Source organism: Leptonychotes weddellii, chromosome 6, assembly GCF_054177405.1.
Source record: "Leptonychotes weddellii isolate Sample4059 chromosome 6, ASM5417740v2, whole genome shotgun sequence".
Taxonomy (NCBI): domain Eukaryota; kingdom Metazoa; phylum Chordata; class Mammalia; order Carnivora; family Phocidae; genus Leptonychotes; species Leptonychotes weddellii.
In genome coordinates, this window is record NC_138374.1 from 96,758,763 (window position 1) to 96,780,579 (window position 21,817).

General features: G+C 37.4%; 2 protein-coding genes across 2 annotated transcripts in view; both read right to left on the minus strand.

Annotated features, from left to right (window-relative positions):
* The window catches only part of HMCN1 (hemicentin 1), a 420,986-nt gene that overhangs the window by 9,196 nt on the left and 389,973 nt on the right, over positions 1-21,817 (minus strand). The window contains exons 92-100 of the mRNA XM_081823192.1: positions 20,202-20,439; positions 14,791-14,853; positions 13,623-13,742; positions 11,442-11,576; positions 8,704-8,817; positions 7,841-7,966; positions 6,260-6,388; positions 3,992-4,342; positions 37-156 (exon numbers count right to left, since the gene is read on the minus strand). Of these exons, the coding sequence (XP_081679318.1) occupies positions 37-156; positions 3,992-4,342; positions 6,260-6,388; positions 7,841-7,966; positions 8,704-8,817; positions 11,442-11,576; positions 13,623-13,742; positions 14,791-14,853; positions 20,202-20,439 (1,396 nt within the window). The remainder of the gene's footprint in view (positions 1-36; positions 157-3,991; positions 4,343-6,259; positions 6,389-7,840; positions 7,967-8,703; positions 8,818-11,441; positions 11,577-13,622; positions 13,743-14,790; positions 14,854-20,201; positions 20,440-21,817) is intronic.
* LOC102726170 (H/ACA ribonucleoprotein complex subunit 1) lies at positions 11,583-12,643 on the minus strand (the record flags this gene model as incomplete). The annotated part of the gene is made up of 1 exon (XM_081822979.1): positions 11,583-12,643. A coding segment is annotated over one exon (531 nt), but the record flags the coding sequence as incomplete, so codon positions are not given.

Below are 21,817 nucleotides of genomic sequence, written 5' to 3' on the forward strand. Positions count from 1 at the left end.
CAAGTAGCAGCAATAAACATCCCAACATTTTCTCACCTTGACAAACCTTTCCATTGAGCATGAGTTGATAGCCAGGTGGACAGATACAGTGATAGCTCCCAAAGGTATTTTTACACTCGTGCTGGCAAATGTCTCTATTTTCACATTCATCAATATCTGTGCAGAAAGAAAGCAGAGTGTATAACCATGCAAAGCAAAGCCAGAAACTACGACAGAACCAATTACACGCAAGTTGTTGATATACAATAGAAAAACTTCTTGGTGATTTTACACTCATGTGTTTAAACATGCTCAGAGCTGTTTTATATCAGAATCTGTTTTTAATGGAATACAGTGTCAACTGTACTATTTCATAAAATATAAATATCTCTTCTGTGTAGAACTGTATACGAGCTGAGGGAATTGGCCAGTTTGGGAACTGGCCAATATCTATATTAGTTAAGCAAGCCTGGGATGGCAGATGAAACAGATTTGTATAAGATCCTAAACCACCCAAGTACTAAACTCTTGACAGAATAGTAGAATTTATCGAAAAGACAAAGTTTCTATTGAGGTTAATTGGAACAAGGAATTTTATTTTATTTAAACTTTAGCCACCTCTCTTTCTCCCTGCATGTGCTCCCACCATCCATGCATTACTTTCCCATAAAGAGATATCAAGTGGAGGTGTTTTTAATTTTGTGATAAGAATATTCATCAAACTTCATACAATTGTAAAGTACGAATGGCAACAACGTATCTATAGTTGCTGTGACACCTTGGGAAGGCCACTTTATTTCTCAAGATCTCAGTCAATTCTTTTGTCAAAAGGACTCACTGATACGATCTCTCAATTGCACAGATTTGTTCGAAGGTTCATGTATCATAATATATGGGGAAGCATTTTATAATAAAGAGCTATCTATCTGCTATTATTAAACAAAGCCAAGAAAGTAGCAATAACAAGGAGAGGAGAATGGGTGATAATTAAAAATTCATTGCTATTTGCTTTCAGGATAAGGGATGTGATTTGGGGTGCCTCGGATTTCTTATCCCAGTTGTGTTTTGCTCAGACTAATGTTAGAATTTGTTCAGAGTCCCACCAACCAGTGGAAGAATGAAAAGAGAATATGATGTGAAGTGGGAGCAGGAGTGTTGTAGGGTGGAAGTAAAGAGAAGACAAGGTGAAAATTGGTGGGTGACTCAGAGCAAAGGGATGTGTTCAACGTACATGTTTTGCATATGCTCACAATATAATTGCAAAGATTCAAAATCTGTTCATGATGAAACCTCATCAAATATTTGTTACTGCTTTTGCCCCACTGTGAACCAAAGCATTTATTCCACAACTTGTGTGTTATTTTTACTTTTTCCCTTTACAATCTGCTTCCACCCCAAATCATCACAGAAATGTCAATGATGTGGAATTCCAAGAAGTCAGTTGACTCTTCCCAGAGTATGAATTTCAAAGTGGCCCCGAGTGTGATTTCTGCATTCAGAGGCAACGCAATGTTCATTTCTCTTGTTAAGCTTTGGAATCATTTCCTTAAAAAGCTAAATTTTAGCCTGAGTCTAATAAGATTGCACAGTGTTAATTTGAATCTTTTGTGAGTTATCTATCCCAGATGGTTAATTAAAGGCATTTGATGTTTATTCCAAGTTGCTCGTTACATAATTCCAAAGCTGTCTGCAATCTTAGTGTAAACTTCTTTATTAGTATGAACACTATAAAATAGTCACCATATTTTAAGATTTATTTTAAGAAATATTTCTAAATGTCTATTAACTGCCCCCAAATAAAACTCAAACATATGGTAATTGACTAGATATGGAAGTTTACTTCAGATTTTCCAAGACTGGTCCTCTGAAATAGTAGCTGCCTCAGCCAATGGTTTGGGAAGATAATTCTTATAAACATAATATTAGTGTAATATAAACACAGAGACACAGAAAACATTTATGAGACTCTACTGTGAAACTGCAGAGTTTAGATAGTGATGAAGAAATAGAGAAGGGGGTTATTAATCAGGGATGCTTTCTTAAAATGACTGGGACATTCAGATGATTTAAAAGAAATTAGCTAGATGGTGTACGGTGTGGGGAATATGATTTAATTCATGTGTCACAGCATAAACAAGGGTTTGGGGCAGGAGGGTATAGGCAGAAGAGAAGAGCTTGTCTAAGATGAAGTCAGAGAGTGGGAGGATAACTGGAGATGAAAACCCTTAGTGGGAATGACTATTTGGAAGAAACTTTGAAAGACAACATGTCAAATTTTAATTCTATCAATTAAAAAATGGTGAAAAGTTTTAACTAACAAAGAGGTCAAAATCGTGGACATGAAAAATTACCAATGCTCAGAATGATTTGGAGCAGGTTGAGAGTGGTGTTTGACACCCTCACAAGGATTGTGGAGTCCACACGATTAGGAATTAAGTAGCATTTGACCAGATGGACTAAAGGTAGAGAACTGGTAAAGAATGCATTAATGTTTGAAGTTCAAAGAGTAAAAAGAACTAGCATTGTCAACAGTTTAAGACACTGATCACAGGGAGGTTTCATGTGCATCATATTAACCTTCAGGTCCATCAGGACATCTAGACAGAAAAGTTCTGGGAAAATATACACTTAAAGAGAAAAGTTTAAAGTTTAAGTATCCAGTGGGTCGGGGGTCCAGCTGATAGAGGTGATATGGGAGGCTGGGTCCACAGAAGAGTAATTAAGGAAGCATGTCTGAGAAGATAATGATGTAGGAACAGGGCTTGGGGTGAAGGGTAGAAAAAAAAATGATGAAGGGCGCCTGGGTGGCTCAGTTGGTTAAGCGACTGCCTTCAGCTCAGGTCATGATCCTGGAGTCCCAGGATCGAGTCCCGCATCGGGCTCCCTGCTCAGCGGGGAGTCTGCTTCTCCCTCTGACCCTCCCCCCTCTCATGCTCTCTCTCTATCTCATTCTCTCTCTCAAATAAATAAATAAATAAATAAAATCTTTAAAAAAAATGATGAAAATTGAAGTCAGAAAAAGATATTTTTAAAATGTTTATAAGAAATGTGTAACAGAAAATATATTTAGGCAAGAATAAGTGAAGTGTAGAATACTTAAGAAAAATGCAAGAAAATGAAGTTGGCATAGGGAGTCTTTAAATTTAAACAAAATTTCTTTCTGCCCGCCTTCCTCTCTATCTTCCTTGCTTTCTTCTGTCATCTAACTAATAGTGGGGCTAATTTGTGTTTGCTAATTTCTCTTGGCACATAGCTCAATGGCATGCAAACTGCGGACACTCACAGAAAACTGAATTAAGTGAATGACAGATGGTAATGTTTGCAACCTAACTGAAAACAAAGCCTCAATTATTGAGTTGGAAATTACACTTCACTTTTGCAAACAAGTTAAATTGTAGATGAGTTTAGATAAAGATATTGAAAGCACATATTTTAGAGCAATGAAAGCAACTTAATTTTGTCCTGGCTCACATTATCTTTTCAGTGATTTACATATATACAAAATATCAAACTGAGAAATTCCACGGGGAGTGTGGGTCAACAGTCAACACCATTTTGGTCGTCATACAGAACAAGCAGTTGACTGAGTCGTTGAACGTTTCACTTTTAACCCCCTGCTTTGGCATTGGCCAGGTACAGCCATAATCCGATGGTATTATATTATGTGGCAATACTCATATTCTCTTTTAAAAAATGTATTCTGAATGCCACTGAAATTTATTTCTACATAGCATTAAATTTAATTACACTTTCAGGAGTGGTCAAAAGAAAGAAACTGTCGATATAAAACAATTAATTATCAGAATGTACACATGTAAATACATCATTTACTTGAGTAAATTTTGTAGTAGTTTTAGGTGTCAGAGGAAATGTCTTGGAACTTTGAGTCATCCCAGAGTTGAGATCAGATGTAGTTCACTGCACCCAAATGACCACCGGTGCTGTGCATATGTTTAGACTCTGGCCCATAAGTGAGCCCACCGAAAGGAAATGTAATATGGCTGACATTTACCTACACATGTGTCTCGGCTCTCCTCAGAGCCTTCAGGGCAAGTTTTCCTAATAGTCCTTCTAGTCCTGGAGAGAGATGTTCTGCTGTTTCTATACTCTGAGTAGGAGCTGTAGAGATGTGAGTACTGTCTGTAATGCTGTTGAAGTTGATAGTTGTTTCTCATAGGGGAGAACCGTGCAAGGTTATAGCTACTGTACTGAGTGCCATAATGAGGCAGCCTCTCCAATCCAGCGCAAGATTTCCCGTCCCCTAATAAATGTTGTCCTGGTGGACAGATACACTTGAAGCTGCCGGGGGTGTTGGAGCACTGATATGCACAAGGCTTAGGCACCTGTTCACATTCATTAATGTCTGCTCGTGTGCCATGATACATAAAAAAGAGAAAAAAAAAACACATACACACACACACAAAACACAGGAATCAAGAATCAGTCTCTGGAACAAACTGAAGACATTATGTTGCCCTCCAAAGCTACGGATACAGTAATTTCTCAATTGTTGTGAACTTTGGAGAAAGCTTTAATCATTCATTTATGAATACATAGAAACATTCTAAGACTTCTCCTAAAGGTTGCTTCATGTGTACGGTAGAAACATAAAGGGTCATATGGGAAAATGTGGTCTTGAATCCAGAAAAACTAGAGTTCAAAGCTAATGCAGATCTTAATTCTGTTGGTGGAGGGAAGGACTCAATCACATTTCTAGTTTGCTTCTTATTATAACATTCTCACTGGTACTTTCAATCTTTCATGCAATTACAAGCTTCAGATGTGATAATATTGGTACAACTACTAACATTTTTCTTTTCTTTTGAATCAATAAATATTATTTAATAATCAAGCCAAGCACATTTTTTACAAAAATTTAAAAAGAAGGAAATTAAGACAGAATTATTTCTTACTAAGATATAAACTCACAAAGTACATAAAATTAAAAAAAAGTTATTTTTCTTCCTTCCTAGGTCAACATATAGTATACACTCCCAACTCTTCCTGTAAATTGGAAAAGCAAATGAAAACCAGAGAGAACAAAACCAAATTCTTTAATTCATTACCACAGTGGCATGAAAGACAGCAACATGAATAAGCAGAATAAAAGTAGTAAATTTTGCTTTAAAAATTATTTTAGTAGGCAAAGGTTAAAATTAACATTTTAAATCTCTTTAAGGCAATGGCTCTGCCTTCATTGATTTATTTCCCAGTCCAAGGCCTAACATTCAACTTCAGGTCAAATTAGTGAACAAATAAACATATTTCATTCTGCTAGGTCACTGCTATGACTAATCAAGATGTTAAGTTATATATAAATTACAGTATCTAAACAGAAGACTAAAAATGATATGTTATGTACTTCTGCTATTAGAGAGCATTTATTTTAAAAGTGTTTCTAGTAACTGTATTACTTTCAACATTTGCTCTGTGCAAAGTACCAGGCTAGGGATTGCATAAAGACAGAACTAAGTCTTTATGAAAGAATTTGCTATAAATCATTGTTAAGTAGACAACCAAGGCAACCAATTTTAAAAGCGTAGTATGCAAACCAGAAGCCAGTATTTAAAGCACACACCTTTTTTTTTTTTGCTGTACTTAAATATTCCAGGAGGAATATAATTTCATAGGTCAGTTTCCAGTTTTTGATTATAAGTGCATTAATTAAAAAGAAGCATATGGTTACCTTCTTACAGATCTCTTCTATTGTCTGTTACCTGACTTATTTACATTCAGTTATAACTAAGAAATAAACAGGCAATTGGGAGAATTGAGTGAGATTCTTAGCACAGGAAATGGCACAGTAAGCACTAAATATATGGTAAAGTAATAATTATCAACTTACTTAAAACTGTATATTCACATTTTAATCCCTCATGCCTAAACCTTCGTATTACACTCAATTATGCTTCATATTCAACTAGAATGTATCTGTGCAAATATTTACGCCATGTGCATAGAGAGATCATCAATGAGATAACCTTCATAATTAAGTCACCATGGTAACTATACTGGAACCTCACTCTGTTATGTGTAGTGTATAGTAAGCACTCTGTAAATGGCGATTATTATCACTTTAAATGTCAGTGCAAACTGAACTCAGTGAAAAATCTTTAAGAAGTAATTCAAATTATGTTATAAATTACTTACACCAACTTAACACATTTTCTAATTGTCCCAAGAAAACATTTGAGATTAGAGAGTGGTCCTGATCAAGTTGGTAAGGCTAAGAAATTATGTTAGGAGCTTTATTACTCAGTAAGAGTTCCTGGTAACTTACCCATACAGGGTCTTCCAACTCCTTGAGACCGGAAACCTCTGGGACACACACAGCGATAGCTGCCTCTCGTATTCTCACATATCTGGTTATATCTGCACTGATGGGTCCCATCTTTACATTCATCAATATCTACAGACACAGAGGCAATAAAAAGTAATAACACTTCCTCTTTCAAAGCCTAAAGTCATTATATTTAAAATGAAAACTCTTTAGAATTGTCAACGGTTGCATTTCTCACCACGTGGCTGAGACCTGGGTTCAAGTTCTAGCTCTGCCACTTATTAACTGGCTCCTTTTCCTTCTCTTGCTGCCTACTGTGGAAAGGGTTTGGTTCTCAGCTTTGTAGCCCTCTTCTCTCTACTCCCTCCACCTTTGGCTGTCTTATTTATACTAGTGACTCTAGTAAGCTTGTTGATGTAGCCTTACAGCAATAGTACTACATTGTGTCTTAGCTACAACCCCACATTTCTGGCTGCTGGCTGGTCCTCTCCATGTCCATCTTTTACCAGTACTCAAACCCCACATGTCCTCAGTGTCTTTTTTTTTTTTAAGATTTTATTTATTTATTTGAGAAAGAGAGTGCAGAGCGAGAAAGAGAGAGAAAGAAAGAGAAAGAATGAGCAGGGAGAGGCAGAGGGAGAGAGAGAGAGAAGCAGACTCCTCGCCGAGCAGGGAGCCCAATGCAAGGCTTGATCCTGGGACCCTGGGATCATGACCTGAGCCAAAGGCAAACACTTAACCCACTGAGCCACCCAAGCATCCAAGAAGGATGAATTTTAACCTGTTTTCTCCAAGCCCAGCCCTTTTCCCCTTCTATGGGACTCTCCTTCCTTTTTCCACCATGTCCACCTATTATTACCATTCCATTCAAGGCGATATTTAAATGTGATCACTGCCATGACATCTATTAGATAGATCACTCTTTCAAGTACTCTCGTACAATTTTATTTGTACCTCTTTTATGACATTTCATTCTCCCTTGTACTACAGTATTTTTTTCCTTTTGGTGAGGAAAGTGGAATTAGCCAATCTATTCCAGTAGATTGTAGGGGCATGAGAGGAGGAATGCTATCTGTTTCATTTTTATTTTATAGTTGTGTTAATTAAGGCAGACTGGCACAGAAAGAACAAACTTAGGGGGAGAATATAATTTATTTGTCTGGTCATTCATTTGACATTGAAAGAATATTCAATTCTAAAATAAAATATTATGAACTTTTAATAAATCTGTATAAGCTTTTCTTAACCACCTGTGAAATTCTAAACATACAAACACTGAATTTCATAGACATAATGTGAAATAATATTAATCTGTGTAGACATTAAACTGTGTAAAGCAAACGTGTAATTGATGGGAGCTCAAAATGGTAATAAGCTTCCATGGTGAGCTTCCATTTCTTGGTATAGCCATGAGCCTGGGACCCCACAGTTCAAACATACTAGAAGTGGGAGTAAAAAACCTGTGATAAAAGAAAAATTTCCTTGTGAGATTAAATTTAATCATTAGTCTTACAAACAGATGCCTTACTTGGGGTGTCAATGGCAAGTGGATCTCAGTCATTGAAATAGCCATACACTCACCAATGCAGGTTCCATTTTTGGCCTTGGTCATTCCGTTGGGACAAAGATCAATGCACTTATAGCCCCCGCGGGTGTTCTTGCAGTGTTGATCTGGTCTGCATACATTCTGTCGACATTCATTCACGTCTTGATAAAAGAAAAAAGGTAATGAAGATTGAGAAAATGATTTCTTCTACTTTTCCATAGAAATCATACCTTCGGATTTTAAGGATAAAGATGTTAATTATATAATTATTGTTTAAGGGTAAAGTGTTTAAATCCATCAAGGTAAGTAACAGACTATTTTAAAACAGAAGGATAGGGGCGCCTGGGTGGCTCAGTCGTTAAGCGTCTGCCTTCGGCTCAGGTCATAATCTCAGAGTCCTGGGATCGAGCCCCACATCGGGGTCCTAGCTTTGCGGGAGGCCTGCTTCTCCCTCTCCCACTCCCCCTGCTGTGTTCCCTCTCTCGCTGTGTCTATCTCTGTCAAATGAATAAATAAAAATCTTTAAAACAGAAGGATAAAAATTTAAAAAAAATTAGTCCACATACTTGGTAGCCATACCAACCACTACCTCCTCTTAGAAAAATAAACAAATAAATAATATATATATATAACTTTATATATGTAACCATATATATTATGCTTCTGTGAAAAAATTTGGTAAATCCAATAGGGAAATGCTAAAAAATGGTTATGTAATTAGAAAATGAAACCTGTAAAGGATAGCATTTGCTTCCACTTTGTTTTTGCATGGATTACATACATGATGGAAAGAGGTATCCTATGTATGAATCCAGCCCAGGACACAGCATATGGATTAGATTGAATACCTAGAAATTACAAAGATGTCATTGCTTTGAATTTAAAGCCCTTTTCTTACCTACGCATTTTCTACCTTTGAGCTGATACCCAGGTTCACATCCACAATGAAAACTTCCTATGGCATTGAAACAGCGGTGGTGACAGGGGCTGGATTCTTGACATTCATTAATATCTGTTAAACAAAACAAAACTTTCATTATATGCTGTTAGGAAACTGAGTTAATTTATTTCAGATGTCTAACATTTTAATGATCTTTTATCATTATTATGTTTAAGATCTTTCCTAAAATGAATCCAATAAAATTGCTCTCATATGATCTGCCAGATAATTGATTGGATTAATTGCTGGAGACCATACCTCTCTTCAGAGGTAGACATTTCCCAGTGACTTGGAACTATTTGGATGCAAGACTCCTCTACTTTAACTACCCTACCAGATGGCTCCCATGTCTGTTTCTAAGAAGTTTCAGCCCTGGAATGTTTCTGACAGACTGAAGATGGGGGGGTGGGGGGAAAGCCAAGGTCTTCTGCAGTATCTTTTGCAATTGGCCTTTCTTCCCCATTTTTGCTGCTGTTAGCCTGATGCAGATCTTGACCACCTTGTGCCTGACGGCAGCAACTTTAGCATTTTTCCTTGTCTACAGTCATTGCCAAATTAATCTTCCCAACACCATGTGGGGCATGGTATAATAAAAAAAAAATGCAAGCATGAATTCCCCCAATTCATGTGCATTTGCCTGTTTTATGTACCTTTTCCAAAACTCTCCTTCTAGTCCCAGAGGAAGAGAGACCTTTTCTCCCATGTGAGAAAAGTCCCTCTATTTGAGTGTTTGAGCTCTATAGTCCATCTCCTCTTTCCTCACCAAGATGAGGACTGTGGTCCATTGATCATTCCCTCCTTTTGTGCATTTTTAAAGTCCTTCCTCCTTATGGTCATCTTTCCCATAACCCTATGGACATAATCAAATCTTTTCTACCCTAATACAGTCCCTCTCTCAGGACTGTATTCTACAATCTCAAGTTCCTTCTACTTCTCTACTGTTCTATTCCAAACCCTTCAAAGGAACAATAGCCATACTTAAGTTCTTTATGTCCCCATCTTACATTCCCAAACTCAAGGTTGCCTGTGTCTTATTTTGTACTTGTTTTCTATTTGAGCTCTTTTATTTTGAAAAATTTTTTAAAGTTTTTATTTAAATTCCAGTTAACAAACTGCGTAATATTAGTTTCAGGTGTATGAGCTCTTTTAATCTTTCAAAATCTGCATGTTAATATAAATGCATAAATGTGATCATGTGCTTCAAAAATATTTTCTTGGTGTAGTTTTTTCTTCTTTCTTTTTTCTTGGCTTCATTTATCCCTTTTTACCTTCTTGTCCACTAAAGCCAATCTGTACTGACAATCTAGTATAAATAAGAACATATCTCTTCTGTGTACACATATATATCTCTATGTAAATATATAAATCCATTTCCTTTATCTTTGGTTATTGTTTGTTTTCTAGGCACATAATCTTTTCTATACAAGTTACGTATACTTTTCTACATTTTGGTGTTCTCACTCAACAATTCAACACGGAAACAGTTGAGCTGCATTTCATTCTTTATAATGGCTGCACAATGACTCATGGTGTGGATGTACCATAATTCACTCACTCTTTCTACTATTGATAGGCATTCCATTTTGTATCCACTATTTCTGCCTCCATGAAAAAACCCTGATAGCAGCTTTATTCAGAATTAAAGTTAAAACTTGGAAGCACCAGGATATCCTTCAGTAGCTGAATGGATTAATAAACTATAGTACACTAATACAATGGAATATTATTCAACACTGAAAAGAAAAGAGCTATCAACCCATGAAAAGACATGGAGGAAACTTAAATGCATATTATTAAGTAAAAAAAGACAATCTGAATAGGCTACATGCTATATGACATTCTGGAAAAAGTAAAACTATGGAAACAATAAAAAGCTCAATGGTTGCCAGAGGTTGGGGGAAGTGAGGGATGAATAAACAAAGCACAGAGGATTTTTAGGGTAGGGAAACTATTCTTCATGATAGTATAATATAGGATACATGTTATTATTTGTCAAAATCCATACAGTGTACAACACCAAGAGTGCATCCTAATATAAATGATGAACTTTGGGTGATAATGATGTGTCATTGTGGGTTCATCCTTGGTAAGAATTTTGCCACTCTGGGGCAGGATGTTGATAGTAGGAGATGCTATGCAGGATTTGGGTCAGAGAGTACATGAGAAATTTCTTTACCTTCCACTCCATTTTGCTGTGAACCTAAAACTTCTCTAAAAAATAAAGTCTATTAAAAATCCTGCAATAGGGCACTTGGGTGGCTCAGGTCCTGATCTCTGGGTCTTGGGATGGAGCCCCATATTGGGTTCCCAGCTCAGCAGGGAGTTTGCTTCTCCCTCTCCCTCTGCCTCTCCCTGCCACTCGTGCTCGCTCTCTTTCTTTCTCTCTCAAATGAATAAATAAAGTCTTTTAAAAAAATCCTGCAGTAAATATCTGGTAGTCTTATGCAATGAAGTTTTATGAAATAGAATCTATTAAGATCGTGCTATATAATCTCTTCTCTCAAATATAATAGGCAAATGTTATCATTCAAAACCACTGTGCTATAAATCCATTTAAAATAACCATGGAATATTACATCTGAAAACCTTATCAAGGAGCTCATCTATAAAATGGAGTTTACATTAAATGATTCAAAAGGCAGAGGGTTTTAATTCTTAGTATAATGAAGATAAAGCAAGGAACTCCATTTTTATACCTTGGCAACTCAGCCCATCGGAGGTTCTTCGAAAGCCCATTCCACAACGGACCACACAGCGATAGGATCCAATGGTATTGTCACAGTCCTGACCAGCATGGCAGGTGTGTCCACCTAAAGCACACTCATCAATATCTGCAACAAAATGAGTCATTCAACTAAGGCAGGTTGACGAAAACCAACCCAAGAACCTGCTATGAAATGGAGATAAGAAAAGCAATAAATGATACTTGAAAATATATGAGAGCAAGAATGCTGAACAATTTGGTTGAGTCATTTCAGGTAGGTTAAGTTGATGACAAGCTCATAGGAGCATAGTGTGGTATCTTTGCAGACTAACCCATCCATTAAACCACTGACAAATTATGTGGCTTTATTTTATTTTTTTATAACTTAAATAAAACATTTTATTTTAAAAAGTCCAAGTATGCTTCAAATGAAAACTGCCCATTAAGCACCCACAAAGTTCCAATCATTGTACAAAACATTAAAACATTTGTTCATACTCTTTTAGAGCAAAACAGTCTATTCTGTTGCACTCATTTTTGCATGGCGTTGACATTTTAGTCCGACTGTCAGAAAATGACCAGTTCTTCAAGACTTGCTCAAGAAACAAGTTTCTGATCCATAGAAGTAGATCATGCAGGAAGTTTCTCTGTCAACTGTTACACTTAATGTCCTCTCCCTCTGAAACCACCACCACCCCTTCCTCCTCTGAAGCCTCCACCTCCACCTCCTCTTCCACCTCTGAAACCACCACCACCCCTTCCTCCTCTGAAGCCTCCACCTCCACCTCCTCTTCCACCTCTGAAACCACCACCTCTACCACCTCGGCCACCTCCGCCTCTTCCTCCTCCTCGACCTCCCCTGCCACCACCTCTTGGAGGTCTCTTCTCACCTGGAGGTCGAGGTAAAAACCTCTGCAGTGGTAGCAGTTTATATGGGTCTATATAAAACTTCTGAAGTTTTTTAAAGGAAGATGCCTTCATATTTTTGGACAATTTAACAGAAAAATAAAAATCTCTTTGTCCAAATATTTCATCCACTTTACCAATTTGTTCTTTGTTCTCTAAATAAACTGGAGCATTGAAATAAGGCACCTTATTTTCATCTGTAGTACATTTACAAACTATGTCATCTTCACAGGGATGCAGGAACTCTCCCAATACGGCGCCACATGCACGTCCAGCCTGGCTGCCAAATTACATGGCTTTAAAAAAGCTACTTCTCCTATCTGACATCTCAGTTTTCTCATCTGGATAATATCTGTCTCTCGGCGTTGCTTTGTGAGGATAATATCTGTCTCTCAGCATTGCTTTGAAAATTAAAGGAAATAATGTATACAAGGTGCTCAATCCATACTGGAAATTCCATGAACGTTATTCCTCTCCCCTCCTAAACCCTTACTCTGTCTCTCTTTTGCATTTAGAAGGATGTCTCCTCAGACGTAGAGGAGAAATCCTTTCCTCTTCATCATTTTAAAATTTCCTTATAAACCAGATTCTCACACAATTCTAATTTTGAAGTATATGTAGAGTCTGATAAAAACTGTTTTTTTGGGGTGAGGGAATGGGCAAAATGGCTGGAAGGGAGTGGGAGGTACAGACTTTCAGTTATGGAATGAATAAGTCATGGGAATAAGAGGTACAGCATGAGGAACACAATCAATGTCATTGTAATAGTGGTGAATTGGGACAGATGGCAGCTGTACTCGTGGTGAACACAGCACGGTGTATAAACTTGTCAAATCCCTAAGTTGCACACCTGAAAATAACGTAACATTATGTGTCAACTATATTGAAAAACAAAGCATTTTTTTTAATGTTCCCAGAGTGCTACTGGGGTTGTGCACTTTACTTAAATTCTCTATAACTTCTTTATTTCTTAGTTTTGTCACTGTAAAATGAACATGATACTAGTCTTGCCTGTCCCTCCTCATGGTGTTGTGCGGAGGAAGTGAGTGGCTACAGGTTTCGCTGCCTGCGCAGCGCCCCACGTGAAGCCAGCGTGGGAGCAGTGTTCCCTGTTCCTTTCTCAACCTGTCTGGAGATCTCTGTTTATTGCGAACATGGCGGCAGAAAGAGTAGGAAAGAAGAGCATTGCTCTACCACCCTTTTCCCAGGCCAGAGCTTTCTGTGACCATTGCTTGACTGTGTCTAGTAGACTTAGCTTTGTGACTACCTTGACAAGTCCTTCCATCTGCAGCTATGGTGAGGCCTTTTGAGCAGGAGCAATAATAGGTTCCCACGGTATTGTGGCAGATCTGGGAGCAGGGACTCCCAGCTGCACATTCATCTTCATCTGAAACAAGAAACAAAAAGGCCCCATTCACAGGTAAACCCCCTGCTTTCTAGGAGTTATTAAAGTCCATGAAAAGAGTTGTTCATAAAACAGTTGCTTACAGAGGACAATGCACTGAATCAAATGTAACAGAAAATTCTCTAAGAGCCACAAAATAGAAACGCTAAATAAAAATTAACTTTGGGTCCCCAAATTATCTTCGATAGTGACTGGATGTTTAGATTAATTCTAAAACAACAAGAAGACAGCTAAGATACAATGACCATTTCCTGTGACCTAAATGTTTTTTTACCTACCTTAACTCATTCCTCATAACATTTCTAGGAGACAGATATTTTTATTACTCTCCTCATTTTGCATGATACAATTGAGGAACAAGGAGGTTAAGTAAATTGCCCAAGGTCACACAGGTTATTATTGGCAGAGCTGAAATTTGAACCTGGACAGTATAGTTTCTAAAGACCACTTTTCTACCACTATATACTACATTATATCGCCTACCAGTGAAAGAAAGGCACGGTGTATGCAAACTTAAGCTACTCTAGCCATTTACACAGCTGTTTACTTATCTGTGACCCTCTTGTACTGGTACTTGGATTGAATGAGGCTGGCTTAGTCAGTAGTCCTGCATAGTCCTGCCCTATCCTCTAAGCAATTCTAGGATTAGGTGACTTAGAGTTGGATTATTATTATGTTTCACATCCAAGGCAATCAAATGACCAGACAGCGTCCAGTGTTTTGTCCCTATGCTCACTCCACCTCTGTACTTGATCATGATCCCTGACACACTTGATTGTGGTCAAACTGAAAGAGTACATGCTTTGCAGCTACCTTAAATTCAAATCTAGCTCTGACACTTGGTAGCTGAGTGATCTTAGGCACCCCCCTTAACTTCTTCACATCTCAACTTCCCTCGCCTGTAAAATGGGACACTTATAAGACTGTTGTGATAATTAGATGTCTAGCAAAATGGCAATAGATGTCCATTAAATGGATTCCATTACTAACATTTTTTATAAAAATAAAAATGTATTATTCCCGTTCTTACCAGCACAAAAGGGTCCAACTGAGTCTAAGGCAAATCCCGAGGGGCATTGATTACTGCGATCTCCTACCACAGAGAGAAAAGCCAAATTAACCGGCTTGTTAGAATGTTAGCACCTTGTTTGTTTCCAGGACACTCTTCCCTGGGAACATATGCCAAAGATGGAATATTTCACACAACAAATGCAATAGGTGAAAACAAGCAGGAATGGAAAACTTTTCCTGTTCCCCAACCAAGAACTAAATGAATCATAGTCCAGAGATTGTTGGCAAGCAGCCATTGGAAACAGATTTTCTGTTTGTTTACACTAATAAAAAAATGAAATAAAACCATTCTGTGATAATGAACAGGATCCAAGATCAATGTGTATGCCAGGCATAACCACCGGCAAAGTCCTATTCCTCTGTCTGTTTTAGAATTAGGAGCACTATTTTCAAGTCACTTAAAATAATTTATACCAGTGAAAATCAGAAGCTCTAATGAAGAAACCCTCTCCTTTTGTGGATCTTCTCCATTTGCAATGTGAAGCATCTGGGTCGAAGTCCCATATGTGTGACCAAGTGTTTTCCTTTCCCGTGTAGTCCAAGAAAGGGGAAATAGGTATATTGTGATAGAATAGGTTTAAGGTAGATGTCAGAAACAAACATATTAACAAGAATAAATAAGCTAGATAGGAATCTCTTTCCTTAGAAAGTAATTCTGCCTTGACTGGTTTAAGCAATTTAGCTAATATTTTTCAAACATTACTGACCTGTAGAAACTTAAATAAAACACCTTTTGAGTTACCGAAGTAATATGTGTGTGCATATGAGCACACACACACAAACTAAAAGATAATCATTAAAATAATAAATTTCTTTTGAAGGAAGTTTTATTTAAATCACATCGTATATTCAGTTCATTTTCAAGCTCTTAGAAATTATCTTTGATTTCTTTCAATTCTAAATGCATAAAACCGTGCTTGTTTTTCTTATTGTTTTAGGTGCTTTTTATAGAAGGAGTCCAGGTATTAATTTTTCAAATTCATTTTACTTTGGAGAGTTTCTGATAACAATATTGTTTGAGCTTTGCTGAGGACATGAAACTGTTCAAAACTGTTTTATATATCTATGTATCTGGAGAGTGTAAGAAACACTACTCCAGTGAAAATTTCTTTGACTAAAAAGGAGAGTCCAATTTGCTATTTCTAGGTAACCAAACTGCTTAAAACCTTGACGAGAAAGCAGAGGTTCCTGATCCATTTCTACCGTGAGTATAAAAACGACCCTGACAGCATCTATTTTCCTGTATCTGGAGGAAAATGGGAAGAAGATGGATGAGACAGAAATGTCCAGCGCGTCTCGCTATCTGGTTATTAAATGGTTGCTGTGTGTCACACAGTGTTGTGAGTTCCTGTACTTTATTTCATTCAAACCTTACAACTCAGAAGAGGAATTTGAGACAGAGATTATGTAAATTGTCTGAAGTCAAAGAGCTAATATAAACAAGAGCAAGGATTTAGATGTAAGTCTGTTTCAACCACTGAACTCAAGAATACAACCAGGTGGTCATTATAATTCATGCTTCATTTTTATTTATTCACTGATTCATAAATTCCTTACTACAACCAGTATATTGTGTGGGGCACTGTGTTGGAAGTTATAATTGTGGAAAAGATGTGTCATATAAGTTATTATCTGATAGTAGCTTTAGATTTTAGGTTCTCAATGGGGGGGATATCTTCTATTAGGTAACATTTAGGATGTTTTGTGGAGATTCTTTGGTTGTTTTGATGATAGAGAGGCCTATTAAAATTTAGTGAGTGGGCAGACCCTGGGGCAAGTTTTATAATACTGCAATGTTTGGGATAATGATGCAAGATGAAGATTTGTCCCTTGCCTTGGAAGATTTTCATGGAAGTGAGAAAGTTCTATGTAATTATTGAAGACTAGAACATATCTTCCACATATTAAACATTTTTTGTGTGATTAAAATATACAATGAATTTTCCAGGAATGCAACTGTCCTATAAACTGAAGGTTGACTGTACATTGTTTTATTCTATACATTACCAAGAATTATTAAATGTTAAAAAAAATCACATCAGAGATCTATATGTAGGTTCAGCCATTATGAATACTTCTCTCATATCTTCTAGTATAGTAATGTCTAAAGATTTTCATATTGAAATACAATGCTGAGTGGTTATCTTATTTTCAAATCTCTAACAATGATAATTGGAAAATGGTACCTCATTGTTTTAGTTTGTATTTCTTTGCTTATTGGTGAAGTTAGACAGTTTTTCACATTCATTTTGTCATTATTATTTCTTCCTTTGTGAATTTCCTGTTCACAGCCTTTATGTATTTTTTACTAGGTGTTGTCTTTTTCTTATTGATTTTTTTTACAGTGCTTTTTATTTTATTTTTTTAAAGCAGGTCTACACCCATGTGGGGCTTGAACTTATGACTCCAAGATCAAGAGTCACACGCTCTACTGACTGAGCTAGCCAGATGCCTTTTCTTATTGATTTTTAAGAGCCTTGTACACATTAAGGTTCATCATAGTTGTCTATAATACGTAAAGCAGAGGGCCGCCTGGGTGGCTCAGTTGGTTAAGCGACTGCCTTCGGCTCAGGTCATGATCCTGGAGTCCCTGGATCGAGTCCCTGGATCGAGTCCCTGGATCGAGTCCCGCATCGGGCTTCCTGCTCGGCAGGGAGCCTGCTTCTCCCTCTGACCCTCCCCCCTCTCATGTGCTCTCTGTCTCTCTCATTCTCTCTGTCTCAGATAAATAAATAAAATCTTTAAAAAAAAATATGTAAAGCAGATATTCTTTCTTGGTATATATTTTAGCTTCTCAATTTTGTCATTGTCTCCCATCAAGAAGTTTTAAAAAACTTATTTGTAGTTAAATTTATCTTTCCTTCATTGTTTCTGATGCCTTCCGATTAATTTGTAAAATATAAATATATTTTGTAATTATATTTTAAAAGTAAATCCATTTTATTTTAAATATATAAAATTAAAAAAAATTATATTGGTTTATGTTTGTGAGTTGACTTGACCAGCAGTTTCCAAATGCCAGTGTGCAGATCAGATACATTAGAATCATTTAGGGGCTGTGTTAAAAATACAGACTTTCAGGCCCTACCTTAGACTAGCTAAGCCAAAGCCTTTGTGCCTAGAAATATGAACTTTCATCAAGCTTTTTAGGTGATTCTAACTGCATTGTAATCATAGCTCTAGTCTAGACCCAACACAGAGCAGAAAACAAGGTGGTTAAGCAACCAAGAATGCAAGCTTGCCCCCTGGTGGTTACTTAAAAAGAAATTTTAAGTACCCAATTCTTGTAATTCACAGGAACCTCAACAAACAAATGTGCACAGATATCAGATGTAATTCATAAAATCATAGTATCTAAGAATAGTAAGGGGTTATAAATGTCCTATAGTGTGTTTTCTTCTATTGTGGGATCCAGATTCCCCAACTACACCGTTACAGATCTTCAAGCAGTTCAGGCTTAGAGAATTTACATGATTGAGTAAAAAGTATACATGATTTTTAAAAATAATTTTAATTCTTCTCGTCCCAGATGATGTAAATTCATTTTTAACCAAAGTCTTATGCAAAGTTGTCTTCTTTTAATTATATGGAGTACTGGAAAAAGTAGAAACAGAAGTTATACCTGAAAAGTGGGCATTACTGAGGAAGAGAAACATAACTCTTCATTCCAGTGGCTCTTTTCCTTTATCCCAGTGACCTGAACATGCATGACAACAGTAAAATGAGGTGGTGCTGGCAACATGGGAGTGGAGGTGGTGGGGGGCTAGGGGCTTCACTGGCTCTGAGGCTTCATGAATCTGTGATCATCTCAAAAAAATGTGAACACGTTCTCCTAGATTACTATGATCTCAAATTCAATGACATAGTTGATAGGTGTTGATGAAGAAAATAGTCATGTGCACAAGTGATGAAAACAAGAGTAGACTGAGAAAATGAGTAGTGTATCTGCTGAGCATGATATAATAAAATGATATTTAAAATCTACCTGGATCTATTTTAGGAAAGCCAGCTCATAGCAAAGGCCAATATGAATATTTTTTTTAAAGATTTTATTTATTTATTTGAGAGAGAGAGGATGAGATAGAGCATGAGAGGGGGGAGGGTCAGAGGGAGAAGCAGACTCCCTGCCGAGCAGGGAGCCCGATGCGGGACTCAATCCCAGGACTCCAGGATCACGACCTGAGCCAAAGGCAGTCGCTTAACCAACTGAGCCACCCAGGTGCCCAATATGAATCATTTTAACTGTACTCATAGGATCCTAGAGTTCAGAGTTAAAGTCATTCAAATACTTAGTGTCTATAACATAACCACATGCAAGTATCTCCTAGTGTCAAAACTTCATGGAACATGGGATGCTGATTGTTTGGGTGCCTATTATGACCAGAAAGAGATCTCAGTGCACAGACACATCAAAGAACTAGACAGTACAGAAAAACCACTGATATCAAAGGTCATAGAACTATGCTTACAGGGCGCCTGGGTGGCTCAGTCTTTAAGCATCTGCCTTCGGCTCAGGTCATGATCCCAGGGTCCTGGGATCGAGCCCCACATTGGGCTCCCTGCTCAGCGGGAAGCCTGCTTCTCCCTCTCCCACTCCTCCTGCTTGTGTTCCCTCTCTCACTGTCTGTCTCTCTCTGTCAAATAAATAAATAAAATATTTAGAAAAAAAAAACTATGCTTAGAAAATGAAAAGCAGTTGAAAAATTATAATGTCCAGGAGTAAGAAATGACAGATGGAATCCTGATTATTGCTGCACAATTTTTAAAAGTTGCTTTTAAAATATGGAAACTTTTTCTTTTTTTTCTTTTTTTTACTGATTTAGATTGAGATATACCTTTACATTATGTTTCAGGAATTAAAAAAAATTCCTTGACAAATATGAGTCAGAACAAGAACAATGGGCTTGAGCACCCAAAGAAAACATCATTCTGACAAGGATATATTTTTTAAACCTTTCTGCATATCTAGAACAGAACAATAACTCCGCCATGTTATATAGAGAAGCATATTAGTTCGTAATCCAAATGTACTAGAACTCCCATGGGACTGGGTTTATTGCCTCCCACAAAACAGAGACAACATACATGAAAACCTGATATCATTAGGTTTAGTCTATGCCCTAATATCCTTATTCTGAATGACAATGATGCAATTCTTTCACCCCCCCCTTTTTTTTAGGAATTAAATACCTTTGTTCCCCCTAAGTTTTATTTTTAAGTAATCACTACATGCAATGTGGGGCTTGAACTCACAACCCTGAGATCAAGAGCCATATGCTGTACCTACTGAGCCAGCCAGGCACTCCTCTTTTACCCTTTTAGAAAGGACTGGATGGAAAAATGATCTGGACTTCCCTCTACCCAAGGTACCTTTGGAAATTGAAGCATGGATTTTAAACGCCAGTGTCTCTTCTAACTGGTTGTAGTCAGATTCCACAGAGGAAGCATGAAGTGTTTCTACCAAGAAAGGCATTCTTCCCTGGGCCTCATCATAGAAAACGGTGTGGTTCCACATGTATGGGACGCTGACGCCATCAATGGTGAACAGCCGGGTTGAGTAGGCGTACAGCTGCCCGGGACCTGTCTGAATGTAGTCCTCTGTGTAATCCTAAGGAAGACGGTATAGATTTGAGGATCAGCATGGTTCATCCTATTATTTTTTCTGAGGGTATGGTGAGATCCAGAATGAGAAAAATAAAGGCTAAGGGGCCAGACATATATACAGTTGATCCCGATCAACATGATTCGAGCTGTGTGGATCATCGTATATGACTTTTTTTTTTTTAAAGATTTTATTTATTTATTTTAGAGACAGAGCGCAAGAGGGGGGAGGGTCAGAGGGAGAAGCAGACTCCCCGCCCAGCAGGGAGCCCGACGCGGGACTTGATCCCAGGACTCCAGGACCATGACCTGAGCCGAAGGCAGTCGCCCAACCAACTGAGCCACCCAGGCGCCCGTATATGATTTTTTTTATACAGTACAGTACTGTAAGTGTATTTTCTCTTCCTTATGATTTTATTAACATTTTCTTTTCCCTAGCTTACTTTATTGTAAGAACACAGTACATAATACATATAACATATAAAATATGTGTTGACTGTTTATGTTATTGGTAAGACTTCTAGTCAACAGTAGGCTATTAGTAGTTAAGTTTTTGGAGTCAAAAGTCATATGTAATTTTTGAATGCCCAGGGAAGTTGGCACCCCAATCCCCATGTTGTTCAAGGGTCAACTGTAGCTCTAAATAAAAGAGTAATTGTAGGTGGCGCCTGGGTGGCTCAGTCGTTAAGCGTCTGCCTTCGGCTCAGGTCATGATCCCAGGGTCCTGGGATCGAGCCCCACATTGGGCTCCCTGCTCAGCGGGAAGCCTGCTTCTCCCTCTCCCACTGCCCCTGCTTGTGTTCCCTCTCTCTGTCAAATAAATAAATAAAATCTAAAAAAAATTAAAAAAAAAGAGTAATTGTAGAGTAGTGCTTAGGAAATAACTTAAAAAGTTTGAAGCTTTTAATTGTAACTACACTGATTTCATCATTTTATTGTCATAAATTATAGTTTAATCAAGGGACTCAAAGTTGTAGGTAAAGAGTAAAGAAAGGATGTGAAAGGGTGATTATCATTCTTTAGTTTCTGAATTACTTTATGGGTGATATACAAAACCTTTTATATAACAGTACTTTTCTTATCTGCAGAATATTAAACAAATGACTTAAATCTACACAGCAGTGATTTTGGTTCTGGTAAACAGGACCAGTAATAAACCAGTAAGTATTACTGGTAATAAAACCAGTAAGAGTGTGTAAAGACTTATTGCTGAAGATTTCTATACAAAGACAAGCTAGGCATTTCTAACCTTAGTGGTTTATTTATTCCCCTGAGCAAACAAGGGAAACTACAAAAGGTCTCCGTGCTCTTTCTATGAATCTTTGATTGCTACTCTTACCATTACTCCAAAAAAACAGTGAAGGCAAGTTATCCTGACATTTTAC